General features: G+C 45.8%; 1 protein-coding gene across 1 annotated transcript in view; it reads right to left on the bottom strand.

The window, feature by feature from the left end:
• Positions 1-7,380: 7,380 nt before the first annotated feature.
• Positions 7,381-14,827, bottom strand: part of LOC115480461 (solute carrier family 22 member 6-A-like) — a 103,484-nt gene continuing 96,037 nt past the window's right edge. The window contains exons 9-10 of the mRNA XM_030219155.1: positions 9,075-9,275; positions 7,381-7,946 (exon numbers count right to left, since the gene is read on the bottom strand). Of these exons, the coding sequence (XP_030075015.1) occupies positions 7,868-7,946; positions 9,075-9,275 (280 nt within the window). The 3' untranslated portion in view covers positions 7,381-7,867. The remainder of the gene's footprint in view (positions 7,947-9,074; positions 9,276-14,827) is intronic.

The following is a 14,827-nucleotide window of genomic DNA, read 5'->3' as shown; positions in this document are numbered from 1 at the left end:
AGTGTTATTATTACTTTTTTGTTGTTGTTTTTGCCTTTTTTTCTAATTATTTTCTGTAGCAGATGGAGCAGCTGTGAATAAACCACACAAGTTGCAAAAAATGTATCTAATTTTCTGTTTTAAAAGCTGGCAGCTGAGAATATTCTGTACGTGTGCTATACTTTCAGTTTGATCAATTTAAACGTATTGTACATGCTTCGATATTATCACTATTTGGCTACTGTAAGTTACTTTATGCAGGTTGTCCAAAACAGTTATGGATTCAGTTACAAACTTTACAGACTATAGCAGCTGCTCAGTTATTGCGTCATGCAAAAAGATTTGATTCTGCTTATCCTTTTCTGAGGCACCTTCACTGGTTGCTTGTTGAGACTTAAATTTTCTTTAAATTAGGATACATGCTTTTTAAAATATTATATGGCCTGGTGCCGTCATATGACTTCAATGATACTTTTATCTTCTGATAAATGATTATCTTGAATGCAAGACTGTTTAATGTTGTACTTTCCAAGTGTTAAGGGCTTGAAATATAAATCCATGCATGTGTAATGTTCTCCTTATCAGTCAGCCTTGTTTTTTTGGGGGGGTGGGGGGCTTCACTTTCATCTCAGGCCCTCCTCCTTTAATGACTAGAATTCCAAGCCCTGCCAGCCAAAAAAATCTCCTGCACGAGTCCCGCTTGTGCTGTCTGAGCAGCAGCACTTAAGTCAGCAGGCGCATTTCAGCCGCTGATGCTGGCTCCCTCGCGTATTCCCAGTTCAGCGTTGAACTGAGCATGTGCAGGAGTGCCAGTGTTGGTGGCTGAAGTGTGCTCTGGAAGCATATGCGGAGGTTCATGGAGGAGACTTCTTTGGTTGGCAAGGCTTGGCATCCCTGCCAGTAAAGGTATAGTTAATGTGGCTGCAGGGGCGGTGGTGGGGCGGAGGGAGAGAACACATGACCTCTCAGTCCACCTTTCCATCTCCCCTCCCCTAAAATGGACCTGGCTATGCCCTTGCTTTTGAGTTTAGGGAGCATGCTAATTATATGTCCTTTAGACAACATTTGACAACCCACCTGTTCCAGAAGTTTTCAAGATATAGGGACACCTCTATTTTTTTATTCTTATGTGGATTGTATATCCTAGGTGTGCCTAACAATCTTATTGTAATCCGCCCAGAACTTTTTAAGGTATGGGTGGAATATAAGCATTGTATTTATATGATTAGGAAACTGTAAAGGAAAAGCCAGATGAAGCATAAATATTGCTTTTCATATGTCTATGTTGTGAACACTGAACATTTACCATGGAGGAAAGGGATAGGCCAAAGATGGTCTACTACTAAAGATCTGAACAACATGTTAAACATTTTGAGCCTAATATTCAGCATATTTAACCATCCAGAAATGGCTTCTAGCTGGTTAAATAGCGCTTAGCCGGCTAACCGCTAATATTCAGTGCGCGATAGCCAGTTATCTATGCTGAATATTAACACTTAGCAGCTAGTCACTAAACGACTATGTTGCGCTACTTAGCCAGTTAAGCGTGAATATTCAGTGCTAACCGGTTAAGTTTGGTGGGTAAGGATAGGCCTTATGCAGCCTATCTTTAACCGCTAAGCACATAACCAGTTAGCGCTGAATATCGGCATAACCGGTTAAGTTGCCGCAGACAAAACTGAAACCAGATATTCAATGCCAGTTGCCAGATATGGCCTGGCATTAAATATCCAGGGTCAGTGCTGCTGGAGGCAGCTAACCGCGCTGCCTGCCACCAGTTGAATATTGGGGGGGGGGGGGGGGGGGGGGGGGGGAGGTGACCATATTGTTCTGGATCATGAAATTTGTAAAACTGTTCAATAAATAAAATAAAGACAAATAAATGAAGGCCTTTGTAAATCCAATAGGTTTTGCAATGGGGACAAGAGAAATATTTAGTGAGAAACATCCTCAGGATGTACCCGAGAACTTTTGAATTGTGGTCCCCTTGAGTCTGGGCACAGATTATCCTCAGTGCTACAGAGATTAAAAGGTAAGGCCTGTGATATTCACATAGGATTCTCAGCAGTGAGGGAACGAGGGTAAATCAGCAAGGTCTGACATATTATAAAATGGAGGGAGAACAGGCAGAGACTGGAGGAGCTTGAAAGTTTTTACCTGCTGTCAAAATCCAGCCCCCCCCCCCCCCCCCCCCCCCCAATATTCAGCCAGCAACAGTCAGCATTTTCAAAGTTGCCAACTGCCACTGGCTAAATTTCACCCAAATATTCAATGTCGAAGCGAATCCTGGCAGCAGCACTGAATGTCTAAGTCATAGAGAGCTGCTGGAACTTGCCTGGTGTTATTCAGACCTACGTAAGTGCCTGGGTTAAGTTAGGATAAGGAAGGCAAAGAGACTTTGAAAAGAAGATTACGTTGGATGCAAAAACACATTGTAAAAACTTTTTTAGGTATATTAAAAGCAAGAAGCCGGCAAAAGAATCAGTTGGACTGCTAGATGACTGAGGGGTAAAAGGGGCATTCAGGGAAGACAAGGCCATAGCAGAGTGATTAAATTATTTCTTTGATTTGATCTTCATCGAGGAAGATGTGGGAGATATAACGGTGAAAGAAATGGTATTCAGTGCTAACGAGTCAGAGAAACTGAATCAAATCTTTGTAAACCTGGAAGATGTAATGAGGCGATTTGACAAATTTAAGGGTAGAAAATCACCAGGACTGGATGGTATACATCCCAAAGTATCGATAGAATTGAAAAATGAACTTGCAGAATTATTGTTAATAATATGTAATTTATCTTGAAAATCAATCATGGTACTCAGAAGATTGGAGGGTGGCCAATGTAACACCAATTATAAGACCGGTGAGCCTGATGTCAGTGCTGGACAAAACGGTAGAGACTATTATAAAGAACAAAATTACAGAGCATATACATAAGCATGGATTAATGAGACAAAGGGAAATCTTGCCTCACCAATCTACTACATTTTTTTGAAGTGGTGAACAAACATGTGGATAAAAGTGAGCCAGTCGATATTGTGTATCTGGAATTTCAAAAGGCATTTGACAAATTACCTCATGAAAGACTCCAGAGGAAATTGGAAAGTCATGGGATAGGAGGTAGTGTTCTACTGCGGATTAAAAACTGGGTAAAAGTTAGAAAACAGAGTGTAGGGTTAAATGGTCAGTATTCTCAATGGAGAAGGGTTGAATTGGGGTTCCGCAATGGTCTGTGCTGGGACCAATGCTTTCTAACATATTTATAAATGATCTAGATATGGGAATAACTAGTGAGCTAGTTAAATTTGCTGATGACACAAACTTATTCAAGTTGTTAAATCTCAAGAGGATTGTGAAAAATTGCAAGAGGACCTTACGAGACTGGGAGACTGGGCATCCAAATGGCAAGGGCATAATATGGGCAAGGGCAAAGTGATGCATGTGGGAAAGAGGAACCCAAACTATAGTTATGTGATGCAAATGATTTAGGTGTCATCATTGACAATATGTGCAGCACACAGGACAAACAGAGCAACAAGAATAGAGAGACACCAAACAGGTAAGGGGGTATAATGAAAGGTATGAAGGCTTGCGAACAGTGAGTGTTAGAAGGGGGAGAAGATACCGAGGAAGGGCTAGTTGTGGCTGGGGGAGGGGCTAGCCAGGGTGGGCAAGGAGCTGAGAAGGTAAGACATAGAGGAGGCAAGTCAGGGAATGTAAGGGTCACAAGGTTCAGACTAGGACAAACAGACTAACAGTAACATAGAACTCATAAGACCGCCCAAATCATGCCTCCAAAACACCCCTCTGGAAATGTCTTACTCTAAATATACTAGCAATTTAGAGCAGTTTTTTTCTTTTGTTTGATTGTCCATATGCATTTTAGGCCATTTTTTTTTATGTTTTTTTCTTTCGAAAATGAGCCCAATAGTAACACCTATGGAACTTTGTAAGTCTAAATTCTTTGAAAATGAGCCCCACAGTATATTAAATAGTAAGATCATGAATTCTGCTTCAACACAAAATCCATCTATAAGTTCCTTTATAGAAAAACTGCTAATTAAAAAAAAACAATATTGTCATCATTTTTATAGTCTTTCCAACCTTATCCTGTTTGGCAAGGTAAGATTATTAGGAAAAAATGCAGTCCCATATTCTGGGCAGCCTGATCGGGCCCTTTTTTCGGGGGGCTATCTTGTCAAGGGTTATATTGTGGGCAGGCCATTTTGACAGTGGCTGTTATGTCAGAGACTATTATGTCGTGAGCTTTTTTTGTTTGGAGCTTTCTTGTCGGGGCTATTTTGTGGGGGCCATTTTTACCAGGTACCTTTGGGTTGTGAGTGCAGGGCTGTGATGAGATGAGGCTGACCGCTCCTGCAGCACCATAGTAGCCATAGGCTGGGCCTGCCTAGGGTCTCTGCAGCGGTCATGGGATGTACAGTGTGCACGGTGTCTGCAGCACGACGGGGATCTGTGAGGTCTACGACGGGACTGGGATCCACAGCTGCTGGATCTGGGACCCTCAGAGCTGCTCCTGGATGTGCGGGAGCTTGCGCGGTGACTGTGATGAGCTCTGTGACTGTGATGCGGTCTGTCGTCCCAGGCATGTGGATCTCTGCGAGGGGATCTGCTGTCTCTGGAGAATGACCTGCGTCTGCTTCGTTTGGCGCTGAGGCCATAGGACGCGGGCCGTTTGGAGAAGATCTGTGAATCAACACAGGGCGGGCTGCAGGATGCAGAACTGGACTGGGTCTTCTCACATGGGTGTCCTCACATGGGTGTCCTCACGTGGGTGCGCAGGGGATCCCAATGGCTGTTCAGGAGAGTGCGGCGGGCTGGCCTGATCGTCCCCTGGCAAAGTAGCATCAGGCATGCAGTTTTCTAAGATGCCAGGAAGCACAGGAACATCAGGCAAGCAAAAGCGTGTATCTGCAGCTGATGGTACAGAAGTAGTTGAAAGCAGAGGACAGTCTGAGTCAATATACCTCTCGGGATGCTTTGCCCGCCTCGAGGATGAGCGTAGTGGTTGCAATACTGCGGCCTGGTTGGAAGTAGGCTGTGAAACCCGTACACGGTGATACATACTGTGATATGATTAAAACCGCAAGGGTACACCGCCGAAAACAGTACGCGGCAAAGCAAACAAAGAAAGAAAACAAAATGGCCGACTATGAGAAAAACGGCCAATATGGGCGGCCACGAAAGAAAAACGGCAAAGCTGGGCGACAGTGAAAAAAGGCCAAAATAAGGCGACCGGCACTAAAGCCTCTGAAAGCGAGTATGGTTACTGTTGGTTCGCGATGGCCGACTACAGAGAAAGTCTGCGACTGCAGCGACCGCAAACCGAGCTGGCACTAAAAATCACTGAAAGCACAGCTGATCGAATGGCCGGCCACAACTGTACTAAAATGGAAAGGTAGGCCAAATCAAAATGGGAGGCCAAAATGGAAGGCCAAAATGGAAAGGAAGGCCAAATCAAAATGGGAGGCCAAAATGGAAAGGCCGGCCATGTGATCAGCTGATCGTGTGGCCGACCACAACCACTCTACGCGGTAACGCTATACTGTCGGCTGCCGCGAGCAAGGGAAGAAAAGGTTACCGTACAAAACGCGTGATCCAAAAAATCCTGCGCCGCTCGCTGCCGACAAAGAAACCTCCCTGCCCCATCGGCAGCCGTTTAAGCGGCACATGGAGACCCTGAAGCTGCTCCCCCCCCCCCGGCTCCCCCAACCAGCGGCAGGCAGGATCCCGCCAGGTCAGGGGGAAGCCGGAAGGGGGAGGGAGCTCGTGCTGGGGAGCTGCTGTGTGGCAGCCGCCATGTTACCTGCGGCTGCTCGGCATGCTCCTCGCCGGCCTTCTTTTATCGTGGAGAGTCAAATAAACATGCCATCCCCCAAATGTCGGCATCCTCCTGCCATACGTGGTTACTGAGTTCTGCTGTCCCTGATCCACAGGATACTGGTCAGAAGTGTGACAGGGTTCAGACACAGGTGTGTTCACCTCAACTGCTTTATTATCACAAGAAGTTCTAAGAGATTCTCAGCCAGCTTCTCTCAAGATGGATCTGTGGGACCATTTATAACCCAGGACACTGGCTCCCCAACCAATAACAGAAATGCCAAGTTACCCAGTTACAGGCTGGAGACATTTTGGTCAGTCCTGGTTTTGAATTTAAATACGAGAACAATATGAAATTTGTAGTGCCTGATCCTACTTCATTAAAATCAGTGCAGCATGCCCCATAATGCATCAGAATAGGTTTATCAGAAAACCAAGACTGGCCTATGATCTCTCTCCTGGAACAGGGTAAGTTGGCATCGCTGATAACACTGTCTATCACAGATGTTTACAATATCACAACTTTCTGAAGGCAACTATAAGGATCCAGAAGTTCAACTCCCCTTTGAGATTAACCCCTTCAGTCCTGGCAGAAACAAAAGAGAGCCTCCCCCGAACTGTGATGCACTACACCAGGGGTTTTCAACCTAGTCCTTGGGCACACCCAGCCAGTCGTGGTTTTCAGGATATCCCCATTGAATTCAATGGGGATATCCTGAAAACACTGACAGGTTGGGTGTGCCTTGAAAGTTAGGTTGAAAACCCTGTGCACTATAAGATGCTGTAGAAGTTAGGATGCCACCTGCATGGTAGGCTTAAGAGTTCTCACTGTGGAAAACAAAGGCCCCAGAGCAAACCAAGGAATCGCACCATATATATAGATCATCATTTCACCACATGGATTATCTTCCATCTTAAGTAGAGGAGTGTGGTAGCCGTGTTAGTCCACTCTTAAAGTTATCAATAGAAATCAAACAAAATAAAACATTGAAAAGAAAGGACTTAACAGGGATTTGGGGTTCCTAGCCCATTATAAACCATAAAGCTGTATTTCTCTGTTGATCACCCTCCCCTCACCTATCCTGTTAGAATATCAATGATATGCTTTGATGTCCCCATGCATACCTCCTACCCACCCCGTCAGACTGTCATAGTAATGCTTGAATGTTTTCACTTATATACACTGTCAGCTAGCACATTTGCTTATTTCCGATCTGACGAAGAAGGGCAACCTTCGAAAGCTAATCAAGAAATGTATTAAGTTATGTCCAATACAAAAGGTATCATCTTATTTTCTTTTCCATGTTTTATTTTGTTTGATTTCTATTGATAACCACATGGATTGAAATATGTATTTCAGAATACTTGCATTTCATTAAATGATGGTATGTGGCCTAGTGGTTAGGGTGGTGGACTTTGGTCCTGAGGAACTGAGTTCAATTCCCACTTCAGGCACAGGCAGCTCCTTGTGACTCTGGGTAAATCACTTAACCCTCCATTGCCCCAGGTACAAATAAGTACCTGTATATAATATGTAAGCCGCATACAAATGTAACAAAATAATAATTGCTTAAAGCTTTATTTCTGGGAGACTTTTCAGTTTTCAGGTTACTTTTAAGAAACACAGTACAACAGGCTTTCTGCACTAAAATAATCAGTTGCATGAAAAGACACTTTCATCCCTAGAATGTTCTAACATTACAAACCATTCTTTTGGTATTTTTCTTTCTTTTGTTTAGGGGTTGGTTGAACACTCCTTCCTTGTCTGGAAGCCAAAGATTTGTAGAGTTTCCAGGAGAGAGGTAGCGGTAGTCTTCCATAACAAACGAGGTCTTTCTTTTGGCCATGACATTGGTGGCATCTTCAAAGCGAGCACTCTAAGCAGGAACAAAAAAGTCTTGGGAAAGTTTTCTAAGGGAAATTCCACTGCCAAATCCCCCCCTGTGCTCAGATAATGTAGTGACTGGAAGTTCTAGTGAATTATAGTATGGTGTAAATTAGTAAAGGAATAATATGAAAAAGAAAAACAGTTGTTAAGTGATTCTTCCATCTATCCAGTGGTCTTTACAATCTCCAGTTCCGTGCCTTCCAGGAGCAAGTGTTTCTGGAGCTTTTCTTCTGGTTCTTTCCTGTTTCCATTAAAAATCAATGAGAAAAATATAAGAGCAGGTGAGAAATTAGTATAGTCTCTCCTCTCCCCTGTTGCTTTACCAGATATAAATCCTCACTACCCACGGTCTACATTTTGAGTGTCTTCATCTTTTTCTATCCTCATCTTTATTATGAACAGCAAACATAAAAACAGAAAACACAATACAAATTCAATTTTGACATTATTAACCATTATCCCTCCCCCGCCTCTGTGATGTAACTTCCTGGTTCCTCAGAGTGGGGCCGCAGTACAGAGAAGAAGCCAGTATGTGCACCAGGATTTGCACCTTGTGTTAGCAGGCATAAGTACTGGTGCCTTAATTTAGTCATGGGAATTGACACTACACACTTTTCTTAAGAGCACTCATCTCAGCATCCCTTTATGCAACAGTGCTGAGCACCAATTTTTCCAGGTGCTATTTCCCCGACCTAGCCCGTAGCACACAAAGGGGGGGGGCATAACCACAGGCACCTAGCTATAGAATTGCCCTTCACGTGTTTTGTTTGCTTTCAAATGTTGATGATTCTATAATTTGTTTTTATAAAATGTGATATACTATTGAATGGAGGTATAACAAATCAAAAGAAACAAAAACTTTAGCACATTAGTACTGAGAATAGCAATGATGGTTCTCTGAACCATTGATCATGTGGTACTAGGGATGTGCATTTGTTGAAACAACATTGGAAATGTCAACATTTTCCCATATCAATTCAAGATGTTGGCAAACGAAAGAGGAAAAAACCTCCACAAAATTATGTGGATTTTTTTTCATGTGCTGCCAATATTGCACATTCTTTCAAAAGAGTGCATACTATTTCCAAAAGAGAACACACTCTTAACGGCATTACTCCCATCATAACAAAATGAATGAAAACCCCCGAAAACAAAATATTCATTCTCACAAATGACACAGGAGATGACACGACACAGAACATTTCTGGCTGGACACTCCTATGTGGAAGTAGCCTCAGGCATTTACACATGCTGTGTGCCACATAGTTTGGGATTCATACACAGGCCGTCCACCCCAAAGATAACTGTGGGCCTTCTTTTACAATAATGGTATGCAGACCATGTTAGGAAAATCCATATTGATACTGACCTTTCCACGTCCTCCAGGGTCTCTGGTAAGTGCTTATTGAGAGTTTCTGGGAGGAACCAGCCTGCGATGCCCGATATGACAGGAGCACTGCCATATATAATTAAAGGCAAAGACTGGAAGTAGTCGCTTGTCATCTGGACAACAGGTGCCACGATACCACCGAGACGAGCCATGGTGCTACACAAGCCCATTCCAGTCTGCCTTTGAAGGGAAGGAAGTCTCAATTAATCAGTTAGCCACAATAAGGCCCAGGCCAATGACAGGTCTCCTTTACACAGTGTGCAGGGTCACAGCATGAGAAGAAGGTATGTCTCCCTACACAACATACAGGATTACAGCCTGAACAGAGTGGCATATCTCCTTTGAACATTGCATTGAATTGTAGCCAATGTATGAGGAAGAGCTCCTTTATACAGCACACAGGATCACAGTCTAAGCAAGAGAGGAATCGCCTTTACACAACACATAGGAGAAGCAGCCTAATGGTTAGTGCAATGGGTGATTTCCACTATAGCTCCTTGCTACCCTGGGCAAGTCATTAACCCTCCATTGCCCTGGGTACAAAAAAAACTTAGATTATGAGCACACTAGGGATAGAGAAAGTACCTGCATATTATATATGTAAACCGCTTTGGTTGTACTACAGAAAAGCGGTATATCAAATCTGTGACTCTTTACCCTTTCCAACCTAAGCAGGTCTCCTTTACATTGTACAGAGAATCACAGCCTAAGCAGTTTTCTTACACAGTACATAGGTTCGGAACCTAAGCAGGAGAGGACCCTCCTTTACACAGTACACAGGATCACAGCCTAAGCAGGTAAAGGAGAAATTAGATCTTACCTGCTAATTTTCTTTCCTTTAGTCTCTCCAGACTGGTCCAGACGCTTGGGTTATGCACTCCTACCCACAGATGGACACTGAGAACCTCTCACTTCTGAGAGAACCTATAAGTGTTCTGTGCAGTCCTCAGCTAGTCAGTATTCCAGATGAATGGGCCCTCCAAAAGCCTTCTCTCTCTAGAGACCGAACATCCAGGAGAACTCTATTATTCTTCCTTGCTCTCCTGATTTCATGGTTTGTTTTGGTAATGTTTTTTTGTTTGAAAACAAACCATAACAGCCAAAGGAAAAAAAAACTAGGACTCTAATTGCTTTAACAAAACTGCATCACAAAATAGCTTCATCCGTATTCCACTGTTTTTACACATCTAATAGCAGAGATGGATCCCTTCATGGGCCCTTCTCATTATCAAGGCGGGATTTGCGCAGCAGCCTACCTGTACAGACCAGTGGTTGTGTTTTCCAGGAATGTGATAAATCTATTTATGTTTCAATCCTTTTTGAGAAATATACCAAACAGTACAAAACAGGAGAACACATCTAAGGTTTGTAGGCAAAGATCCCTCTCCCTTCCTCACCCCCTCCCCCCCCCCCCCCCCCCCCCCCATCAACATGTCAAAATTCCAGGGGAGAGTCCGAAACATAGCCTTGTGCTAAAGAGTAAAGAAGTATTAATACTTGAACAGGTGACTACGAGCCTCATGAGATGTGGCGGGGCATAATCGAACGGGGCCGACCATCTATAAGGGCCGCCATCTCTAATGGCGGCCCCTTAAAGCGGCATACCCGACCGTATTATTGAAACAAGATGGCCGGCCATCTTTCGTTTCGATAATACGGTCGAGGCCGGCCAAATCTCAACATTTGGCCCACCCTTAGAGATCGCCGCCATTGGTTTTCGCCGATAATGGAAACTAATGGCGGCCATCTCAAACCCGGCCAAATCCAAGCCATTTGGTCGTAGGAGGAGCCAGCATTTGTAGTGCACTGGTCCCCCTCACATGCCAGAACATCAACCGGGCACCCTAGGGGGCACTGCAGTGGACTTCACAAATTGATCCGTCCATAGCTCCCTTACCTTAGGTGCTGAGCCCCCCACCCCCCCCCCCAACACCCACTCCCCACAGCTGTACACAGCAAGCCCTTAGGGATGAAGGGGGGCACCAAAATGTGGGTACAGTGGGTTTCGGGTGGGTTTTGGAGGGCTCCCATTTACCACTACAAGGGTAACAGGTATGGGGGGGATGGGCCTGGGTCCGCCTGCCTGAAGGGGTTGGTGACCACTGGGGGAGTAAGGGGAGGTGATCCACGATTTCCTCCGGTGGTCATCTGGTCAGTTCAGGCACCTTTTCAAGGCTTGGTCGTGAACAAAAAAGGACCAAGTAAAGTCAGCCAAATGCTCATCAGAGCCGGCCTTCTTTTTTTCATTATCGGCCGAGGCCGGCCATCTCTTAACCACGCCCCTGTCCCGCCTTCGGTACACTGCCGACACACCCCCTAGAAACAGTATTTTCGAAAACAAAAGATAGACATTTTGCTTTTTGGAAAATGAACTTTTCTTATTTCACCCATGATCTCTTCATCTCCCATTCCCTCCATCTGCTCGCCCTAACCGAAACCTGGCTCACCCCCGACGACTCTGCCTCAGTCGCAACCCTCTGCCACGGAGGCTACCTTTTCTCCCATTCGCCCCACACAGCTAGCCGCGGTGGCGGCATTGGCCTACTACTTTCGCCCTCCTGCAGTTTTCAACCGCTCCTCCTACCACAGTCTCACTGCTTCTCATCCTTTGAAGTCCATTCCATCCGTCTATTCTACCCGCTGCCACTCCGAGTTGCAGTCATCTACCACCCCCCTGATAAGTCCCTCCCTTCCTTCCTTACTGACTTCGATGCCTGACTCTCCGTTTTTCTTGAGCCCTCATCCCCATCCCTCATTCTTGGTGACTTCAACATACACACGGATAACCCATCCGACTCATACGCTTCTCAATTCCTCACCCTAACCTCCTCCTTCAACCTCCAACTGAGCTCCACCACCCCTACTCACAAATCTGGTCACTGTCTTGATCTCGTCCTCTCTTCTACCTGCTCGCCCTCTAATCTCTGCGTCTCTGCTCTTCCCATTTCTGACCATCACCTGATCACATTCACACTTCATCACCCTCCCCCTCAGTCCCGCCCAACACTAACCACTACCTCCAGGAATCTCCAGGCTGTGGACCCCCCCCCCACCTTATCCGCTACTATCTCTGATCTCCTCCCGTCCATCACGTCCTCCGAGTCTGTTGACAAGGCTGTTTCCAAGTACAATGCCACTCTCTCCTCCGCCCTTGACACCCTTGCACCATCTGTTTCCCGTCCCACAAGGCGCACTAATCCCCAGCCCTGGCTTAACCCTTGCACCCATTACCTTCGCTCCTGCTCCCGATCGGCTGAACACCTATGGAGGAAATCCCGCACCCATACTGACTTCATTCACTACATGCTATCCTCCTTCCAGTCCTCCCTATTCCTCGCCAAACAGGACTACTACACTCATTTGACTAATTCCCTCAGCTCTAACCCTCGTCGTCTCTTCGCCACCCTCAACTCCCTCCTCAAAGTGCCCTCCGCTCCCACCCCCCCCCCACCCCCCTCACTCTCTCCTCAATCACTGGCCGACTACTTCCGCGACAAGGTCCAGAAGATCAACCTCGAATTCACCACTAAACCTTCTCCTCCTCTTCATCCTCACTCCCTCAACCAATCTCAACTTTCTCCTCCTCTTCATCCTCACTCCCTCAACCAATCAACCCAGGCCTCCTTCTCCTCTTTTCCTGATATCACCGAAGAGGAAACCGCCCATCTTCTCTCCTCCTCGAAATGCACCACCTGTTCCTCAGACCCCATCCCCACTAGCTTACTTATCACCATCTCTCCTACTATCACCCCCCCCCCATCTGTCATATCCTCAACCTCTCTCTCTCCATCGCAACTGTCCCTGACACCTTCAAGCATGCTGTAGTCACACCTCTCCTCAAAAAACCTTCACTTCACCCTACCTGTCCCTCCAACTACCGCCCCATTTCCCTCCTACCCTTCCTCTCCAAAATACTTGAACGCGCCGTTCACAGCCATTGCATTGATTTTCTCGCCTCTCATACCATCCTCGATCCGCTTCAATCTGGCTTTCACCCACTTCACTCGACAGAAACGGCACTATCCAAAGTCTGTAATGACCTGTTCCTCGCCAAATCCAAAGGTCATTACTCCATCCTCATTCTCCTCGACCTATCCGCCGCTTTTGACACTGTCAATCACGACTTACTTCTTGACACTCTGTCCTCTTTTGGGTTCCAGGTCTCTGTCCTCTCCTGGTTCTCCTCTTATCTCTCCCATCGTACCTTCAGAGTACACTCTCATGGTTCTTCCTCCACCCCTATCCCGCTCTCTGTTGGAGTCCCTCAGGGTTTTGTCCTTGGACCACTTCTTTTCTCTATCTACACCTCTTCCCTGGGCTCCCTGATCTCGTCTCATGGCTTCCAGTATCATCTTTATACTGACGACACCCAGCTTTATCTCTCCACACCGGACATCACTGCGGAAACCCAGGCCAAAGTAACGGCCTTCTTATCCGACATTGCTGCCTGGATGTCCAACCGCCACCTGAAACTGAACATGGTCAAGACCGAACCTCTTGTCTTCCCACCCAAACCCACTTCTCCTCTACCTCCTCTCTCTATTTCGGTTGATAACACCCTCATCGTCCCCGTCTCATCTGCCCGCAACCTTGGTGTCATCTTCGACTCCTTCCTCTCCTTCTCTGCGCATATCCAGCAAATAGCCAAGACCTGTCGCTTCTTCCTCTATAACATTAGCAAAATCCGCCCTTTCCTCTCTGAGCACAACACCCGAACTATCATCCACTCTCTCGTTACCTCTCGCCTTGACTACTGCAACCTACTCCTCACTGGTCTCCCACTTAGCCACCTATCCCCCCTTCAGTCCGTTCAGAACTCTGCTGCACGTCTCATCTTCCGCCTGAACCGATACACTCATATCACCCCTCTCCTCAAGTCACTTCATTGGCTTCCGATCAGGTACCGCATTCAATTCAAGCTTCTGCTACTAACCTACAAATGTACTCGATCTGCAGCCCCTCCTTACCTCTCTACCCTCATCTCCCCTTACGTTCCTACCCGTAACCTCCACTCTCAAGACAAATCCCTCCTTTCAGTACCCTTCTCCACCACCGCCAACTCCAGGCTCCGCCCTTTCTGCCTCGCCTCACCCCAAGCGTGGAACAAACTCCCCGAGCACATACGCCAGGCCCCCTCCCTGCCCATCTTCAAATCCCTGCTTAAAGCCCACTTCTTCAATGTCGCCTTCGGCACCTAACCTCTACACCTCTACCCAGGAAATCTTGACTGCCCCAACTTGACATTTTGTTCTTTAGATTGTAAGCTCCTTTGAGCAGGGACCGTCCTTCTTTGTGTATTTTGTACAGCGCTGCGTAACCCTAGTAGCGTTCTAGAAATGTTAAGTAGTAGTAGTAGTTATTCAGATTTTGGACGTTTTTTGCAAAACATCTGAAGTCAGACATGAGCATCATATCGAAAATGCTCCTCTATATCTTCTTCATCTCAATAAAAGCCTTGAGTTGTTCAGGTTTGAAAAAAACATGGTTAGTCCCACCGAATCTAACCAAGCATTTACAGGGATAGGCTAGAAGAAAAGTAGCTCCAAGATTTTTAGTCTCTTGCTGCAATATAAAAATGACTTTCTCTTTTCCTGTATTGATTTGGTGACATCTGGAAAATTCCACGCCTTTTGCCCAGAGAACAGAATGTGTACATTGCGGAAGTAAAGTTTCATAACCACATTTAAGTCTTGTTTACATACAAAAATATACCAAAATTGTGGCTGTTTGAG

Source organism: Microcaecilia unicolor, chromosome 11 (assembly GCF_901765095.1).
Source record: "Microcaecilia unicolor chromosome 11, aMicUni1.1, whole genome shotgun sequence".
NCBI lineage: Eukaryota > Metazoa > Chordata > Amphibia > Gymnophiona > Siphonopidae > Microcaecilia > Microcaecilia unicolor.
Note: the sequence above shows the minus strand (reverse complement) of the source record. Positions and strands in the feature narration are given on the sequence as shown.